At 41.4% G+C, this 17866-nt stretch overlaps 1 protein-coding gene across 3 annotated transcripts in view; it reads right to left on the bottom strand.

Moving 5' to 3' along the window:
* LOC124160809 (serine/arginine repetitive matrix protein 2) overlaps positions 1-17866 on the bottom strand; it is a 328640-nt gene that overhangs the window by 11970 nt on the left and 298804 nt on the right. For all 3 annotated transcript variants that reach the window (XR_006865241.1, XM_046536882.1, XM_046536883.1), the window contains exons 2-5: positions 11087-11221; positions 3529-4212; positions 1249-2088; positions 338-436 (exon numbers count right to left, since the gene is read on the bottom strand). Coding sequence is in view for 2 of the 3 variants with exons in the window: in XM_046536882.1 (XP_046392838.1) it covers positions 338-436; positions 1249-2088; positions 3529-4212; positions 11087-11221 (1758 nt within the window). In the remaining variant the exon portion in view is untranslated. The remainder of the gene's footprint in view (positions 1-337; positions 437-1248; positions 2089-3528; positions 4213-11086; positions 11222-17866) is intronic.

Genomic DNA, 17866 nt, shown 5'->3' on the forward strand with positions numbered 1-17866 from the left:
TCAGCAAGAATTCCTCTATCCCCCACTGAGAACACAGGCAAGCATAACAAGTCTTCAATGAAAATTGATCCGATACCATTCACAAAACAAAAGAGATTTATGAATCAAAGAGAATGAAATTTGGGCACGAGTACATGGTATTACTCGTAATGCGGAAAGAATGAATTATCATGGATTTTTAGAGTATTTGAAAATAAATAACAGTTAATTGAAAATACATACAATAAAGAGACAGTTTCTGTGAGAAAATCTAACAGTGTGTATGAAAATAACCATTATTTTTTACTCCAACAATACAACAATTTCTATTTCTTCGAAAAAATACTGAAAGATGTACCTGGAATCGGAGATCCTCATTTTCCTCTTTGGTCTTCTCAAGGTCAGTACTTGTCTCACCTCTCCATGCCGTCATCCACTCAAGTTTTTGACGCAGTGTCTAGAAGGAATTAAAAAAAAATGGTTTACCGCCAGAAAACAAACATTCATGAATTCACTGTAAATATATCAGATCAATCAAAGATTAGAATTGAATTGAATGCAATTAAGGTGACTGAGAAGGCTTAATCCTGGCAAGTCTGCATTCATTTAGAAATTTTCAAACTGAACTTAACTGGAGTACATTCATAAAACTGCTTTTGAAAATTTATAAAACCTTTGCATCCATTAAATAAAATCAAAATTTTGCCTTTACATTAAGGCAGGGATATTTTCAACAAATAGGGGAAAACCTACCCTAACATAGAATTTTAAATATTTTTGTACATAAATAAAATAACACACCAGTAATAATAAGGCAACGCAGATCTTCACAAAGAGACATTGAATAAAGTGCCTTGGTTATTCTATTTCTGAGAATTCAAGATGTATTTGAACATAATGAGCATATACTTTCAGTCTAGCTATATGTACTTTTAGATTTAAAAGAGCAGTTGTGAGACTTATAGCATTAGTAGTTCAACTTGAAGCATAAGCACAAGATGAGTTGAGTATAGGTTACTCACAGATACAACAAAAGTTAAAATGTCATGAAATGGTTATCATGCTCAAAGCATACCATCCACTTTTGGTTTTTGTTGCTAATGACAAAACCCAGTCAATTTTGACTTAAAACTGGTTCAATCAGGTCAAATCTAGTAAATAATAATCCAATTGCTTCCAACTGGAAACAACTGGAATTCTCCCATGGGTAGCACCAAAGTCATAATTGACCTTGAAGACTTGAAAGGACATTCAAATTTCCAAACTCACCTCCCTCTCCATAGCTGTTACCAGCAAATGCCTCCTCAGTTCCAAAACGTTCTCCTCCTTCAAGATAGCTGCAACCACTCTGGGGTCAGCACGCTTCACACCCCTTGAAGAAGCCATCACCTCTGCCGGATTGCTCACCACCCCATCCAGATCACCAAGGTTTGAAAGTGGCCACTCCCAAGCCTCCTTACGCACTCCCACCCGGAATGATGAGGACCTGGACACCCTACCACTAACATCAGGGCATGGTGACTCCCTTACAGGGCTCCCTAAGGGACTACCGGGTAAACCTTGGACATCCTCGGATGAAGAAACCCCCAGGAGTGGACTACCCCCTACCGGTGATGCTGCAGCAGCAGTGGCTGCTGCCGTCATCGATGCTCTTCTCCGTAACCCACCCCCAACAGTCAGTGGGGATGAAACCCTGCCTGGAGACCCCCTACCGCTCCCTGCAGAGCTCCCCCTTCGGCCAGGCACCCTCACAAACCGTGCGTGAAGTCCATGGATCCTCGAGTTTAGCTCAGACTTCTGGGACAGGGCAGCCCGCAGCCGCTCCTCGAGCTCCGACCTCTGGGCCACCAGCATCATGGCCTCTTCCTGGAGACGGGCGACGCGAGCCTCCGATCCTACCGCGTCCGCCTCCATCTCAGCTACCCTCCTGAGCAATAGGTCCTTCTCCCTCCGGAGCCTCCGCACCTCCCCAGCAGTTTCCTCCTCATCATCATCGTCATCTGCCCCACCCCTGCTCCCAACAGGGTCCCTCCCACTCCCATCCCGCCTCCTTCGCCCACTGACCACTGCCTCTTCCTCCTCATCTTCCTGGTGACTCTCCAAGCGGACCTGCATTGAAGCGTAACAACCATCATCAAAACATAAAGTCAAATTTAAAAAAATTAGTAAAATTGGAAATTGCAATATTTCCAATGGGTTTTATTTTGACACTTCGTTTTGTTGTTACAAAAAGCATTATCAAGAGTTAATTTTGTTTGTAACTATGAAACATGTAGCGTCAATATAAAATTCAGTGGAAATATTGCAATGTCAAATTTTACTAATATTAAGAATTTCCATCAAATCCTGCCTCACATCATACAAGAAAAAAAAAAGTTGTTAAGGAGGACAAGATTGGGCTAAAGGAAATTTGTGAGACCGCATCCCAGGGGGATGTTTTGAGGGGCATGAGGAGGGGCTTCCTTTGGAGTCTGACCCATCCCCTTTCTGACCAAACCAAAGGAGAAACCTCAGCAGAGGAGACCCAAAAAATATAGGAGGCCACCCATATGCCTCTGAACCCACCCCTCTGGAATGTGGCTTCACTGATTCCCAATAGAACAATTTTTATTTACATCACACTCGGGTTGTGTAGTCAAGCCCAGAAGATATCACTGCACTTACAGCAGTGGAGTGCTTGAAGCAGCATTTGAGAGAGCATGCTTGGAAAATTGATATAGCACATTTGATATTTCTGATACAATGAATGCAGAGAATAGAAACCATGGTTACTAAGAGTCAGAGGGCATTAACAAGGATTTAATTCTTTCGTCAGTTTCAACAATAGTAGAAAAAATATTTAGGAGCCAAGTAATGAGACATAGAAGACAATTCTTTGTATCAAGCTCTTCCAATTCCCTCATATAGATCCAAAGTGCATTAGCAATTTGGAATTACTACTGCAGTACCATAGTTTTGATGGGCATCATTAATTCTTTGGGATGCAGGCTTGGAATTAATACTTAATAATTTGATGAAAACAACAAGAAGAAGGTAAATAACCACTATCAACAGCACGTCCCTTCAAACTAGTTATTGTTGGTGAGTTCAAGGAACACTCTAAGTGCCAATGTCACTCACAGCAATGGAAATTTTTCCTTCAAGTCTTAATTGATGAACTCATTTCAAAAATCTTTGTTACAGTAAAATAATTTGAGCACAATAATGTATTTTGCATAACTTCTTAAATAAAGGTGTTTCACAAAGGAAAACATCTATACCCTGTAAACATTTTCAGCAATTTTTAGGAACATAATGGTTTTATAGACATTCTTCATTAGTTTGGCATTTCTCAGTTAAGTGAACCAGCAATTTCCACATGACATGAGGCATTTCTACATGGAACTCAAATTTTCAGCAAATTATATTTAAATAAGGAATATAAATGGTTCTTTAGACATTTTTCATTACGTTTTCATTTCTCAGTTAAGTAGCCTGAGGATTACTGCATGGAATTAGGCAATTCTGCATGTCACTCAAAGGTGAAATTGGTGAGAAAAGGTCACCAACCTGCAGCTCTTCCACCTCCCTCCTCAGCTTGGTTCCCTTCCTCTGGATCACCTCCAGGAGCTCCCACAACTCGTCCTCGCTGGACATGCCCGCCTGCTGCCGGTGGTGGTGGTGGTGCTCCTGATGGCTCTCACCCGCCTCACTGGCCGGCGATGACGTGGTCGCTCCCCCTGAGGACTTGGGGCCGGTCACCGTCCCGGAGCTGTGCAGATCCTTCGTCTCCGTGCTGAACCCGGAGTCCTGGACCGTGCTCCCGGAGGCCGTCCCACCACTGCTGGCCTCGCCCCCGCTGCCCCCTCCCCCGCTTCCGCCCCCACTCCCGCCGCCTCCGCTCTTCCTCTGGACGGTCTTCTTGGCCGCCTCCGGTTCCTTGAGTTTCCTGCGGACCCTTACGCCCGGGCCCCAGTCGCGCCATCCCGTGCCCGCGGCGACCGCTGCGGGCGGGGAGGCGGAGGAGACGACGGCCGAAGGGCTGGACGAGGCGGAGGACGGCGACGAGGAGAGGGGACGGGGACGGAGCTTGATCCTGGCGGCGGTAGGGGTGGTGGTGCCCGCGGGAGAGGACCCCTGGCCTCCCCGCATCGAGGGCTGCTCCGAGGCAGCCATCTTGCTCCGGAGGTGCGGGAACGTCTCCATGACGACATCCCGGAACTCGAGTAAGGCACCCACTTCATTTTGGAGTTCCTGGTTGAAATTAAAAAGAATAGGATTGGATGGTAAATCGAAAGTATTCAAAAAGTATAGTAGAGGTCATGATTCGAGTTATAAGTGTTCATACGGCAATACTCTATGCAGGGATGAGCAACCCGCGGCCTGCATGCGAACATTTTTTTCCGGACCCTCCGTGAACATTTTTTCCGGACCGCGGGATTTTATTTTTTTTCATACCACCGAAAACAGCACATATTGGCCGTTTACATTGGGGTTTATTTAACATTTTAACAACTAGACGGGCATGAACAGCCTTGCCCTGGATAAGGACAACCTACCCAGGTGGGACTCGAACCGCGACCTATAATAGGCCTGTTAAGAATAATTGTTACCATGCGAGGACTTTACCCCGCCGCCACCAAGGCCGGCAATTTATCACACTTAAACAAAACAATTTTATTTTTATAGTGGGTAAAGTAGTGAGAACTAATACATTAAAATTTCTAATATTTTCTACACATACATGCAAGGTTAATAGTTAATACAATAATAATAATAATTCGTTTTGTTTCCATTGTCCACTCCAAAAATAACTGCTGTGGGTCTAAATCCAATCCGGGGGAAATATATTTTTATATGGAGCCCGCGGAGTTATGATGCATTCCCAACGTGGCCCCCAATATCATTGTTTTACCCGCGCATTTTGCCAAACCAAAATTAAGGCGGCAGCAAGTGGAGGGTAAAAGGTTCGAACGTAATGCTGGGAAGAAGCTGTCTTAGGGGCACAAGGAGGTTAGAATATCTGGAGGCGCTAGGCAGCGCTTCTTCCGGGTTTCCTTGCGCGTTTATCCATTTTGCTGGACAATACTTCGCCAACGTTCCAGTTGGTTTCTCAGTTCCAGAAATGAAGAGTTTTTTCCACTTGATATACACCCTGTTTGGCGCCTATTTTGTGGAGGCGTGCCCTGATTGGTCGGGATCTTTGAAGACCCGTTTCCACGCGCTGGCGAGAGTGTAGCCGTCTTCACGGTTGAAGTTCTTGGGTGTTTTGGTGAATTCAACTGCCTCCCTGATGACCCTTGGATACTAGCGACCTTCTTTATTCAATAGAGGCGTTATCGAAGTTAATGTTGTGGGTCGGTCCAGGGGCGCAACTAGCAATTAAGACTAGGGGGGGTTTTAGGCACAACTAATAATGGGGAGTTAGGGGCTATGGAATACCCGCCAGGGGAAGCTGGAGGTGCGGGGCCCTCCCCCAGAAATTTTTTAAGATAAATGGTTCAAAATGGTGAGTTTTACGGCCTTCTGAGGGATATTTTTATAATCCTTAAATTATTCTATAAGTAATATTAATCTAATTAAGTGAAATGGATTAAACTTAAAAATTTCTCTGAGCTCTTGGGGGGGGGGGGGGGATTATCCCCCAAAACCCCACCCTCGCTGCGCAACTGGGTCGGTCCACTCCATTGGTGTTCCGCCACCGCTGACTGGCTGAATTGTCTATTCTTACGGCCCTTCTGTGTTCTTGGACTCGGCATTTCAGTGCTCTTGATGCCGATATAGGAATCAGCGCAGCTGCATTTAATCTGGTATACTGCACCACAGATGTCTTCATTGGCCCTTATGGGATTGTCAATGTTTTGATCAAAGTAGGCTTGTCTAATCCTACCCGAGCACCTCCATTCCTGCCACACTTCGCTCCACGCTCGGAACCAATGGTGCCCCCTCCAAGAACCCCCAGAAATGTAATCCTTCCTCAATAACCCAACCGGGAATGCTTTTTCTGGATACGGCCTAGCCCAAAATATTGTGATCATCTGATGAGTATTGAAAATTATAAGATCAATAGAAAAGGCTAGCAATTATTTTGCAACGGACAATTACTTCGGGAAAGGCACAATTTTAAACTTAATACGTAAACACAATTCTTGGTACTACCCTCGGAAACCCCCTTGCTTAAGTCTTTGCCAGCCCAAGTTCGAAAACGATATGACGCCACTAATCACAAGGTCATATCGCAAGGGTAATCATTCATATACCCTTGACCTAACACGACTATTCAAATTCAATCATGTCGATAATACTACTATTTCCACAGCGTAGATTTAAGATCACCATTTTCTCTTTAATTATACTTAAACCAGAAATATTAAGGAAAAAATGTTCTGAAAACTTAGCGGATAAATATGAGCAAAAAATTAAATTACTTACGAAACACGGCCACAGTACCTAATAAAACATTTCACCCGATTTCACACAATGATATATCAAGCTCACAGAATTATATATTAAGCTCACACAAATATATATTAAGCTAAAACCAACAATCATAGGATGAAAGGATTAAAAGTGTGTCATTATTCAACTCCAGCAAAATTTGATGGCAATAGCAGGTATCTCAGCACAAATTTTCTCCGAGACCATAAATAAGTACATTTTCCTCATTCTTATCACACCTCACTTACTTAGAGCAACATAAATTTGAGTATAATTGAATGAAAATTGCGAAAGGAAAAATATCGTTTAAGCTATAATAAAATGTTAAACGTATTCCATTCAGGGCCCACGCAAACACCTGACCCTATCCAAGTTTTTAACATAGTAAAGAGCTTTCAGGATAATCAGTCCCCATTTGCATTGCTTGGTAGTAAAATCATAGAGAAAAGAAACCATCTCTAAGTTTAATGAATTACCACATGAGTAGATTCAACCAAGAGAGCACTTCAACCTCTCCGTTTGATATTGCGAAAGAAAATAGGAAGAGAAGTATCGCACACATGTGAAAAATTGAACTAATTACAGAGAAACAAAACAGCGGTACATGCATCAATCGGTAAGAGGAGTAGAATACGGAAAACTACGATACGGAAATAGTATTAAATATTTAAAAAATGACAACCTAAATAACGTGTATCTTCTATACTACCCAATTACTAAAGTCACAGGAAATGTGCATCATCAACGACTGAAAACAAATGTAGATATTCCTCGAAGAAAAAAACAGACCGTAGGGAAATTAGAATACAATGGTGGGCGAGAGATAATTTCTAATTTATAACGGGCAAATACGTAAAGAACAAGAAAACATGGGAAAGAAAATGATAGGCTTCTTCCGAGGGGCTAGTTAAAAAAACAACTATTCGTAAAAAAATGTTTACTAAAAAGTTTCGTCCTATCACGAAGGAGACAGATAATCAAAGGGATATACCCTCTTTCTATGAATACTAATAAATGTAACAGCGGCAAAAGTAGACAATTGACGTAAGGAAAGAAATGATCATAAATGAGAGAATGAGACACTGACATGTGAATTGCGCACTTGGGTAAGGAATTATTTTCCATTGACAGACAGGAAAAACTGGCTGATTTCATCCTTTCCTTCACGTTCATATTTCCATATCTTTATCACCCCCAAAAAAATAATTTACTTTCAAATCACCCGGGAAACAACTAGAAAGAGGACAAATAGAACTTGACAGCAACTGAAAGAGGTTTACTGAGGGCAACGACGATAAAATTAGCAAGAATAAGTCCATAGGTTACAACACTGCGTTAACAAATGACTCTATTAACAGAACCACGAAAATGTGCAAAGACATGAACAATATAGGAGAAAATTCGCATTTAAAAATCATTCGTCTAGACTACAATTCGAACGCGGATCTCCTGAATCCCTTGGACATTCACTCCGACCAATGATAGCCTGCTATTGCAGCTGGTAACCGGAAATGGGGAGATCCGGGTTCTAATCCCGGTCACGACTGATGATTATTTCTCAACGCATTTTGTCCTCCAGCGTTAATAGGGTGGTTTCCTATTACTTTTTTATTGCCTAAATCGAAAGATTATTACTCCTGGAGAACGTATTTCACGCTTTTAGATTTTTAAATGACGATACCTATTTTTAGCGATTAAATGAAAAGTGAAAAATTTCTAGCGCGCGAAAACGCGACGCGTAATTAGGAATGATGGGAATAAGTCCGTGAGACGCATTTCTGGTTCCCCCTCCCGCCTTGTGAGGTGACCTTGATCGAGGTTCTGAGCGCTGATAGGACGCAGGATGCTAGCGGGTAGCTGAGTACCTTGCTGGCTGGTAGCGCTTGGCTTAAAAAAGGTTTATTAATACCTTATCAAACGAAGAAAACTTTCCGACCTAAGCCAGTTTTAATAGGTGATTATTAAGACATGTTTCCCTGAGCTCTGTGCCTCATGCATGCATTGGTAACCTCAGACGATGCATAACTCCTATCCTCTCGTGTAGAAACTAGATCCCTGTGACGTCACGTGGAGTGGAATCGCATGGGCGCCAATCTGGCCTTTTTCAAATGAGGATAAAATTTGACCCTTGCCATTCGTCAAAACCGGTATTTCAAAAACCAAATAATTTGTGTATTATGAATACACTAATGGTGGGTAACGAATCGCAATAAATGCCTTTCGTTTTCTTTGAGGAAGGAAACTACCCTATTCCCAATGGTTAAATAATAGCGCAAATGCCTCAATACATAGCCATTGCGGAAAGTAACAGCACATCTGCGAACACGTCAAGTCATTCCATTATGGGAAAGGTGTATTTCACAAGCACAGAAAGGCAATAGCGATTCGAGTTAAAAAAAAACATTAAAACGTTTTGACCAAGTCGCTCAAAAGTTTCGTCCAAATTGAATCCCAAAAGAGATATGGAACGTTCAAATAAGAGAACAGCTTCATGCAAAATGTTTTGCTCCATCCCTCATCTCTCAAAAATCCCTTAAAAAATATTCTCCGATGATTTTCACAGTATCCTGTACATCGGCGAATCCAGGATATTTTTCTGGGGGTGGGGCAAGGCAAAACGGTCTGACAGGCAAACGGTATTCTCATATTTGAGATTAAAAATAGCGTACAACAATTACTGTACGAAATAATATCTTTATTTTAGTATGAGAATTAATATGCAATTAAATGATTGAGGCTCAGTACTACACAAAACAAAACGAACGTAATGATAGCCCTATTAAAATCTTTACAATTTTTAAGCGTCTTGGGGGGGGGGGGGGGGGTGGCGGCGGGAGGTCACGTGCCCCCATGCGTCTTCCCTAAATCCGCTTATGACCCTATAAACTTACTCTTCTCTTCATAAATTCCCTTATTTTTTCCATATACATGGCGACAGTGAAAATAATGATACAGCTCATGATATAATTTTTTTAAATGTACAACAACAAGACCACGATTCAAATTGGCAAGACAATAAGCTATGTCATAGAATATTATTCCCAAGAAAGGTTCCGCCAAGTCTTTTGTTTACAACCGAGAGTGAGAAATTAATCCCCATTTCTCACACGATGAATCAATCTCTAGGAAAAATCGCCTCAGCAACGAGATATGGGTCACCCGGTGGGACGTCGGCGTGGGAACCAAGGCCTCCTAACAACGTCGCCACGGCGCGAAGTTTAAGTGGCACTTCAACGAAAAACAGTGGCTGAAGTCTACCTTCAAGGAGAGGACGAGTGGAATCATTCGCCTACCTCGAAAGCACCACTGTAGTCAAATGAAATATTGCTATATATTCCACTCAATGTATTTGAGCACGACGCGTTTCGTTGTTACAACAACATTCTCAAGTGCCTTCTCAAGTTCATGACGCGTCGTGCTCAAATAGATTGAGTGGAAATATTGCAATTTTTGATGTAAATAAGTAGTAACGTTTAAAGTATGGAATAGTCCAGGCATTAGGTTTGCTCACACAATGCATTAAGAAGGCGCATCACTTCCTCTCTACCACTCCCTTTCGACCGGTCGTATTTCGTCTTTTTTCGCGATCAATTACTCGTCTGACACTTAAGTTATCATGTGAAAGTTCCCAGGTTGCATAGAGTAGACTTGAGTCAAAATTTTCCAGCATCTCAAAAATAAATTTAAAAATCTATTCAAAATACATGACGCCGGCTTTTTAAATTTGAGATAAAGATTTCGACCCGGATTTACCCTAGAGTATCTAGGCTATGATAAATTGGAGGAGTCTACTGACAGCTAATATCATTTGCGCCATTAGGGAAAGGTAAGGAAGGAAGGATGGAGAGATACCCGGCGTCGACATTAGCCTGCTCTTAACGAAAGGCACCAAGGGGACCACGGCTTAACGTCCTATCCGACGGACGGAGCACAGGCAGAGCAGTCCTCCACACAACACTCAAACAGGGATCGCGCGGTCTCAGAAAATTCTCTACCACCGCCGGGATTTGAACCCGAGTCCACCGGGTGGAGAGCCAACATTCTACCCACCACACCATCGTGATCCCCGGATCAACTCAACATTCCCCGAAAGTGCAAGATGATGCGTAAAATATTCGTCGCGAAAAAGACTGGTTGCGCGTGAGTGACGAGTCTCTCTTGGGGGAGAATTACCTCAAGGAAAAAATTACTGGCACAGGATGAAGGTAATTGGAGGAATGTCACATGCAATCAAGGGACGCACGAACGCAGTGTATTTCTTTGAATCATTAAAATGGTTCCCAGCTAAAGTCGTCTACAGCTTCTTTCTTTCATGTTGGTTTCAATCAATTGGTTTTTCAGCCATGGTATATCAGGATAGGTCCATTGAAAGGTAAGGGATATGGGAAGGCAAGAGAGCAGTTTTTGCGACTTTCTGTTTTAGTGTCACAAGGAGGTTGTAATCCCAGAGGTGAGAGAGTAACTCATTTTCAGTAAGGGGCAAGGACGCAACAAATGCATTCGGTGAATATTTTAGACTGTGAAGCAGAGGAGTTATTTTAAGATCTTTACGGATGTTTTTGTTGCTTAAAAACCAGGGTGAGCCGATGACTTTACGGATGACGCCGTTTTCTGTTGATTTTAGCCGTTTTAGATAGGTTTCCCAAAAAAGGATAGTGATACTAAGCAAATTATAACGGGAATGGCTTACCTGTAGGACAACCAACGACTTGGCCTGCTCATGGAAGAGATAGTGAAACGGTGCCGGAGATCGAAGCTGGACATCCATGGCCAGGGGCTGGTCGTCAGCGGTGGCGGGCGCCTGTACGCCCCCTCTGTCCGGTACCTAGGGAAGAGAGAACAGGGGTTCAAGTTAAAACATTGCAATGAAATATTATACTTAAAACTCACTACAAGCATTAATTTATTCATCAATATAAAAAAAGGTTTAGCTTCCCCCATATAGTTTAAAATTGAGTTGTGTTCGTTACAAGCATTCAAAAATAAAATTTTTGGAAATTAGTAATTTAAAATTTTAGGAAATTTGTAATTTATAATTTTAGGAAATTTGTAATTTTAAATTTTAGGAAATTTGTAATTCGTAATTTTAATTTTTTTAGGCATATCTCTATCAAAGTGCATATCCCCTGAATTATTACCCGAGATGCTCATGAAGTCAGAGCTGACGGAAAATAAATTACGTAGTAACCGGTAATACATAGACAACAGTGGCATAAGTTTGCTATACTCATTTCGAAAAATTATACAATAAATCGACTATAAAATTTTAAAAGTCTATTCTTTTCGTTATTTGGCAAGCTATAGTAGGTCTCATTCTTAACAGCTTCATGTGCCCACTTCGGCTTTGGTTTCATGATCAGCTAGGTGATAATTTCATTAATATTTTCTTTTATTTTCGGACTTGCTTCTTCCATCTGTGTCTCTTCAGTTTCTGGCAGTCATTTGTGATCAAAATGGGTCAAGGGGTCACTCTGGGTGACTACGCGACCGTTAATTTCATGGAATAATTTACCTTGCATTTTATAACTGCTGTTGAATTTAATGCAAAAAATCTCTCCACTCTGCGAAGCATTTGATCATGTTTAGTATGAGGAGAGAATTCCGACTCCATAAGCTGTGCACAAAATAAAATGAGTACATCAAGGTTGAGCACTATTTATCGACAGCAAAAAGGCAGATATTTTGGAGAGGAAACAGCGACTGTAAAATTTCGATAAAACACGCATTTCAACCGTAAATCAGACGAGGCTAATACCAATAATGCTATAGCGAAAACATCTACAAATACTTTGAAGGCTTAAGAGCATAGTAATATTAAGAAATATAATTCATGTATGAGATTAAATTATGAAAATTAAATAATCGTTCACAAGAGAGCACATGGGATACGTCCTTGCCTATATATATTCCGAAATGTAATTCCAACAATAAAGAATGGATGGCGATGGGAATAACCAGCTCATGCGTAAAAAGTCATAGTAGGACGAATAAAGATAGCGCCTAAGCGGTTTGAATTAAATGCATTTTCATATAAAAAGAGAAAAAGACTCTCTTTCGCAACCATGAAAGTGTTTGTTCTCTCGGCATGCAAGTTCACGGCAGGCGTAAATAATAGCTAAGGAAATTACTATGATTTCATCTTCATACACAAGTAAAAATTACTTCCGGAGGGAGACCATAAAAATGGGATGCATACATGTTATCGGCAAGTTGGAAACGATTATTCTAGCAGAGTGCCTTAAAAATGTTGCACAGTCACCACCGTGAGTTTATGGCACATAATTATGACGGAGCGGCATAAAAACGGACGGAACGACGCCAGAGCCAATACAATGCTTTCACATACAGCATTTAAATGTTAGGTCTATCTGTATCAAAGTGCCCATCCCCTGAATTTTCACACGAGCTGATCATGACGTCAGAGTTAACGGGATATAAAGTACATTGTTACCGATAATAAATACGCAACGGTGATGTAATTTTAGATATACTTCTGCCGAAAAAAATATAAGTAAAAAATTTATTCAGCGAAGGAGCATTCAGGGTAAGGTCTTAGTGGTACTTAAACACCTGCACAGCCAAAGTGAGTTTTTGATCGAAGTCTTATCGCACTGTGGTCCGAGAAAAGAATCGAGAATCTAATTCGGAATCACGAAGAAAATAATTTTGCTTTTTTTATTTCCTATCATCTATTTTCATAATGAATTATAGCTTCGTAAATTAGCTTCCTTTACGCACACAGATCATGAAAGAAGTCTACCCATGGAAAAAAGTACGTACGCTACGCAGGGCCAATACAATTATTTCACATACACCAATTTAAATCTTAGGTATATCTCTATCAAAGTACCTATCCCCTGAATTTTTACCCGAGATGCTGATGAAGTCAGAGTTGACGGTAAATAAATTACGTAGCTCCCGGTGATACATAGGCAACAGCGGGATAAGTTCGCAGTACTCATTTCGAAAAATTATACAATATTTCGACTATAAAATTTTATAAGTCTATTCTTTTCGTTATTTGGCAGGCTATAGTAGGTCTCATTCTTAACAGTTTCATGTGCCCATTTCGGTTAAATAATTAATGCACCCTTTTTTAAATCTAATACAAAAATAATGACGTTAAAATCGTCCCCGATTATCTGACAAAATAAGGTATAATTCCAAAATAACGCTTAAAACCTGATATATTTCACAACCCAGTCAGATGGAGATTTGCATTTATCAGGGAATCGCAGTTTAGAGGAACTTCAAAGAAGAAACATGACCACAGTCCTTATTGCGAATATTACAACACAGGATTATGCATTCGGCCATTATTGCATGTTGACCATTTATTTGAGTTTGAGGTGTGCCCGGAAAAATGACTGCGGTAATGATATGTCCTCTTAATCGCAACTATAATCCTCTTCAAATATCTTTGCGACTGGCCTACTCGTGCAAACTCAGTATGTTTCGATCGGCATCGTGGCAGGAGGTGGGACCTACGACACCAGGGGTGAGGGATGGGGGGAGAGAGAGGCGGGCGTTGCCATGTTTCCTCAAAAGACTTTGTCAGTGCATGGAAAAGAAAGACTCTCTTAATAACCCTCTTCCGATTTGGCAACACAGCTAACTAACTAACGATGCGTACACCACAGAGAATTGAAAGAGACTGACTCCCTCTATCGCATTTTGGTTGGTTTTCAAGAAGTCACGTGACATCCACTCTCACCCCCCCCCAAATTTGGCCTGCCTCCCAGTCGCAAATATATTTTATAAATGAAACCTAACGTACCTCAAAAATATCTATGAGATTGCTTCCACTAACTATAAGATCGTTCCACAGGAGAGCTTGTTACTAACATTCTGACGTACGAGTTGAATGTAGTGAAACTTATTTGAAGCGTCAACTTTCGAGTGTGAACACGCAAATTCATGAGAGCTTGACGGAAAAATATCTCCTGCTCTGATTTTTCCTCGGACATGCTGGTCTGCCCGAATGGCTTTCATGAATTGTCAAAGTTTAGACGTCACACCCTGAACATTACGAGATCGTGCTACGTCGAGTGGTTGGCGCAAGAAAATGCATTTCTTTTATGAATTATCAAAGTTCAGAAGTTTCGCCTATGAACATTCTGGCAATCCGCCACATCGAGTTCACCGTAAAGAATATATTATAAAAGGACAAAGAACACAACAAATTCTAAAACGAGCGTGTACATCGGTCCATATGTAGATCAACAACATACGGCCGTACAATAGAGAGTTAGTCCCGGTGGAAAACCTTAAAAACTTGCCCAATATGCGTCGGAAAATCCCGAATCGGTTATTAAAGCCTGAATCACACGATTATTTCTTCCATCCCTTCTAATGGACAACTCTAGCGATCGATCCAATAATGGCGGAAAAAATGACAATTTCACGCAATCTTTTTCTACGATGGCTCGAGGGATGGGTTTTCTATCCCTTTTTCCATCACTCGGCACGTCTTTTACCGTCGCTGAAACTATCGCTAGCATCGTCCTTCAGCAGTGGCGTAGCCAGGGGGGTTCGGACCCCCCCGAAATATAAAAAACGCAATTATTTCCCTTTATAAAAGAAAAAAATATTGAAAAATCATGAATTTAGGATATATATCTTTTCAACAAATGAAGTGATTTCGATTATGAAAAGTGTTAAAATTAGTTAAAACCCTCTACTTAGTACCTACCCTGTTTATCAAAAATTTCTCCCCTGGTATTGGACCCCCCCGAACGAAATTCCTAGCTACGTCACTGTCCTTCAGCCAATCAGAACGCACGGCCGCTAAAAGCGATTTTAACTTCAAGCTTGGCTTTTAATTCATAGCAGTGGTACAGGTAAAGTGACGGAAAAATTATCATTCCGGCTCCACGGTAAAACAAATTTAAAAGAATTCTAACGGAAAGTGGCAATGAAGAAATGGGAAGAAGACTGGCAAGAATCATCAAATGAAAGATGCACCCACCTAATCTTCCCAACCGTTGCCATTAGACAAAGTTTCAGTTTTCATACAAACTCAAAAACTACTCAAATCCTTAGTGGACATGGAAACTTTAGAGCGTATGAGAAGAGAATTACGAAAAGGTAAGATGGAAACTGCCCAGAATTCGGAGAAGAAGACACGGTTGTACTTAGAACTGAAGATTGCATTAGGTTCGAAACAAGAAGATACACAATTTTGAACCACATGTGGAAAATGGACAGAAATTTTGGGTCCATTATTAGAGAGGCACTAACATTCTCACCACGACTATTGCACACATTCTCCACACAGGCTCCTGATTAACATTATTTAGAAAATCCAGAAGTGAGAAGACAGAAGATTACTCTGAAGAGGAAGGAAGACGAAACTTCGAAGAAAGAAGAAGTAACTCTAGAAGGAAAGTAAAGAAGAGTCCGCAGGCCGCGATGTGGCATACCTTGCGGAAAATTTACGGTATTATTTGGTTTTCTGATTATCCCATTTTAGCAAATTCATTCATTTAAATAAGAATTGTTTAGTTTTGAAATAAAGGGGGAGTAAGTTAAATAATGTGAACCCCCAAACATGTACTATCATCATTCCTGCCCACTCTCGAGTGGAGGGGACCAGTTAAGGAGAATGGAATACTCTGGAATTCAGACTTGAAATCTCATAACATTCCATTCTCCTGTTTTTTCGGCTCCACCGGCCGAGATGGAATCTCGGACTTAGACCTATCAATACCTCAGAAGATGTACATACAAGAGAGCGTATAACGGCTAGCAGTCACCAAAAGCCGAAGCCAACATTGATACTCTATCGTTCGTATAATAATGGGAAGTAAAATAAATAAATATTAATTAAGTAAAATAAAGTAAATAAAATTAAAGTAAAATAAATATTAATAGACAGTGGCGCCGACTCCATGGGGCCTGAGCCCCCTCAAAAATTCGTTATGGGTGTGAGGAAAAAATGTGTCAGGCTTGTCGATTTTCCCCGGAGTGTCCAGATATCGAGATTCGAGTTATCAGGGTTCTAATGTTGGTCATATGACTCTCTTCTAATATGCTTAAAAAAACTTAAAACTCACTACTTATAAAATTTCCCGGGGTAAGATCCCCGGTTTGGGCCCCCCCAATATTTTTTGTAAGTCGGCATCCCTGTTTACAGATAGATTTACAGATTGTTAAAAATCGTGGTATTTCACCATCTGCCCCAGAAGTAAATTTAAAGGAGATAAAATTCCCAATCGTAATAAACAACATGAAAAACAAGAGACACAAGAGTACTCAGTCAACCAAACAAATCACGCGATCCCGTATATATTTCTTTCAAGGGCGATACGTCTCAACCGAGACACGTTACACATTTTCCAACGGCATTATTAGACATTTTTTGATACGTAGAATTTTAAACTACGTTACTTTTTAGAACGAAATTTCCGAGACCTTCACAAATTCAGATTCAAAAGTTCTTCTGTCTTCCAAGAAATTCTCCTCTGGGATCCACACTATGCGTGGTTCCTCCCGCGCGATCCTCCTTTGCAACTTTTGAAATGGGAGTCGCTTGTTATTTTTTTCTGCGGACGTCGAGTTTGCGCAAAAACCTTGAATGACGTTCCCCTGGCGCAACACCGCCTCCTTTTATTAAAAAAAAGAAACAACGCCATTGCTACCACCGCACTTTTGTACGTCACCCACGGCAACTGTTCCCAACACGCCCCTCCCTCCCCCCCACCCCTCCGTATCACCTCATCCGTGAACCTCCCCCTCTACACGTACGCCCACCCGACATCCCACTCCCCCCTCCCACCAAAGAACCTCCATCCCACTCCACTTTCCACCCACCGTGGCCGCAACACCGCTCTGCCCCGACCGGAGACTCAAAGCCGTGGTCGCTTCAACGCTTTTCCCCCTCTGCACTCTTCCGCCTTGCAAACCCACCGGGGAACGTGCCAAGGGAAACACCCGCTGGAGGCCGAGAGGCGCGACAATCCCATCGGCGCGGGTTCACTCTAGTTTGCGGGCGAGCATTGCCATTGAACTCCGAATTATTAATCACGTGCATCAGTGGCATAGCCAGGAATTTCGTTCGGGGGGGTCCAAAACCAGAGAGGTCCAGGGAAAATTTTTGAAAAAATGGGTACCAAGTAATTGAAAAATTCTCATGATCGAAAAAAACTTCATTTTTCAAACAAATCTTTGGTAAATTCATATTATTTTTCAACATTCTATTTTATTTGATGATGAAGCAAAATAATTGTATTATTTTTCTGGGGCGGTGGTCCGGACTCTCCCCCTCGCTACGCCACTGATGTGCACCAAGCACCGTAATCACCAAGGGGAAGGCACGTATTAGGCACATAATTAACGGTTAAAACGTGAACAATACGGCCAGATCCGATGAAAAAATTCAATGCATTAATATTAGTATGGAAATTTTATTTCCTCCTCACTAACACACTAATATTGACACCATCTCCTATTCTCTCACCAGTACAAGCAG

The sequence above is a fragment of the Ischnura elegans genome, chromosome 6 (assembly GCF_921293095.1).
Source record: "Ischnura elegans chromosome 6, ioIscEleg1.1, whole genome shotgun sequence".
Lineage (NCBI taxonomy): Eukaryota > Metazoa > Arthropoda > Insecta > Odonata > Coenagrionidae > Ischnura > Ischnura elegans.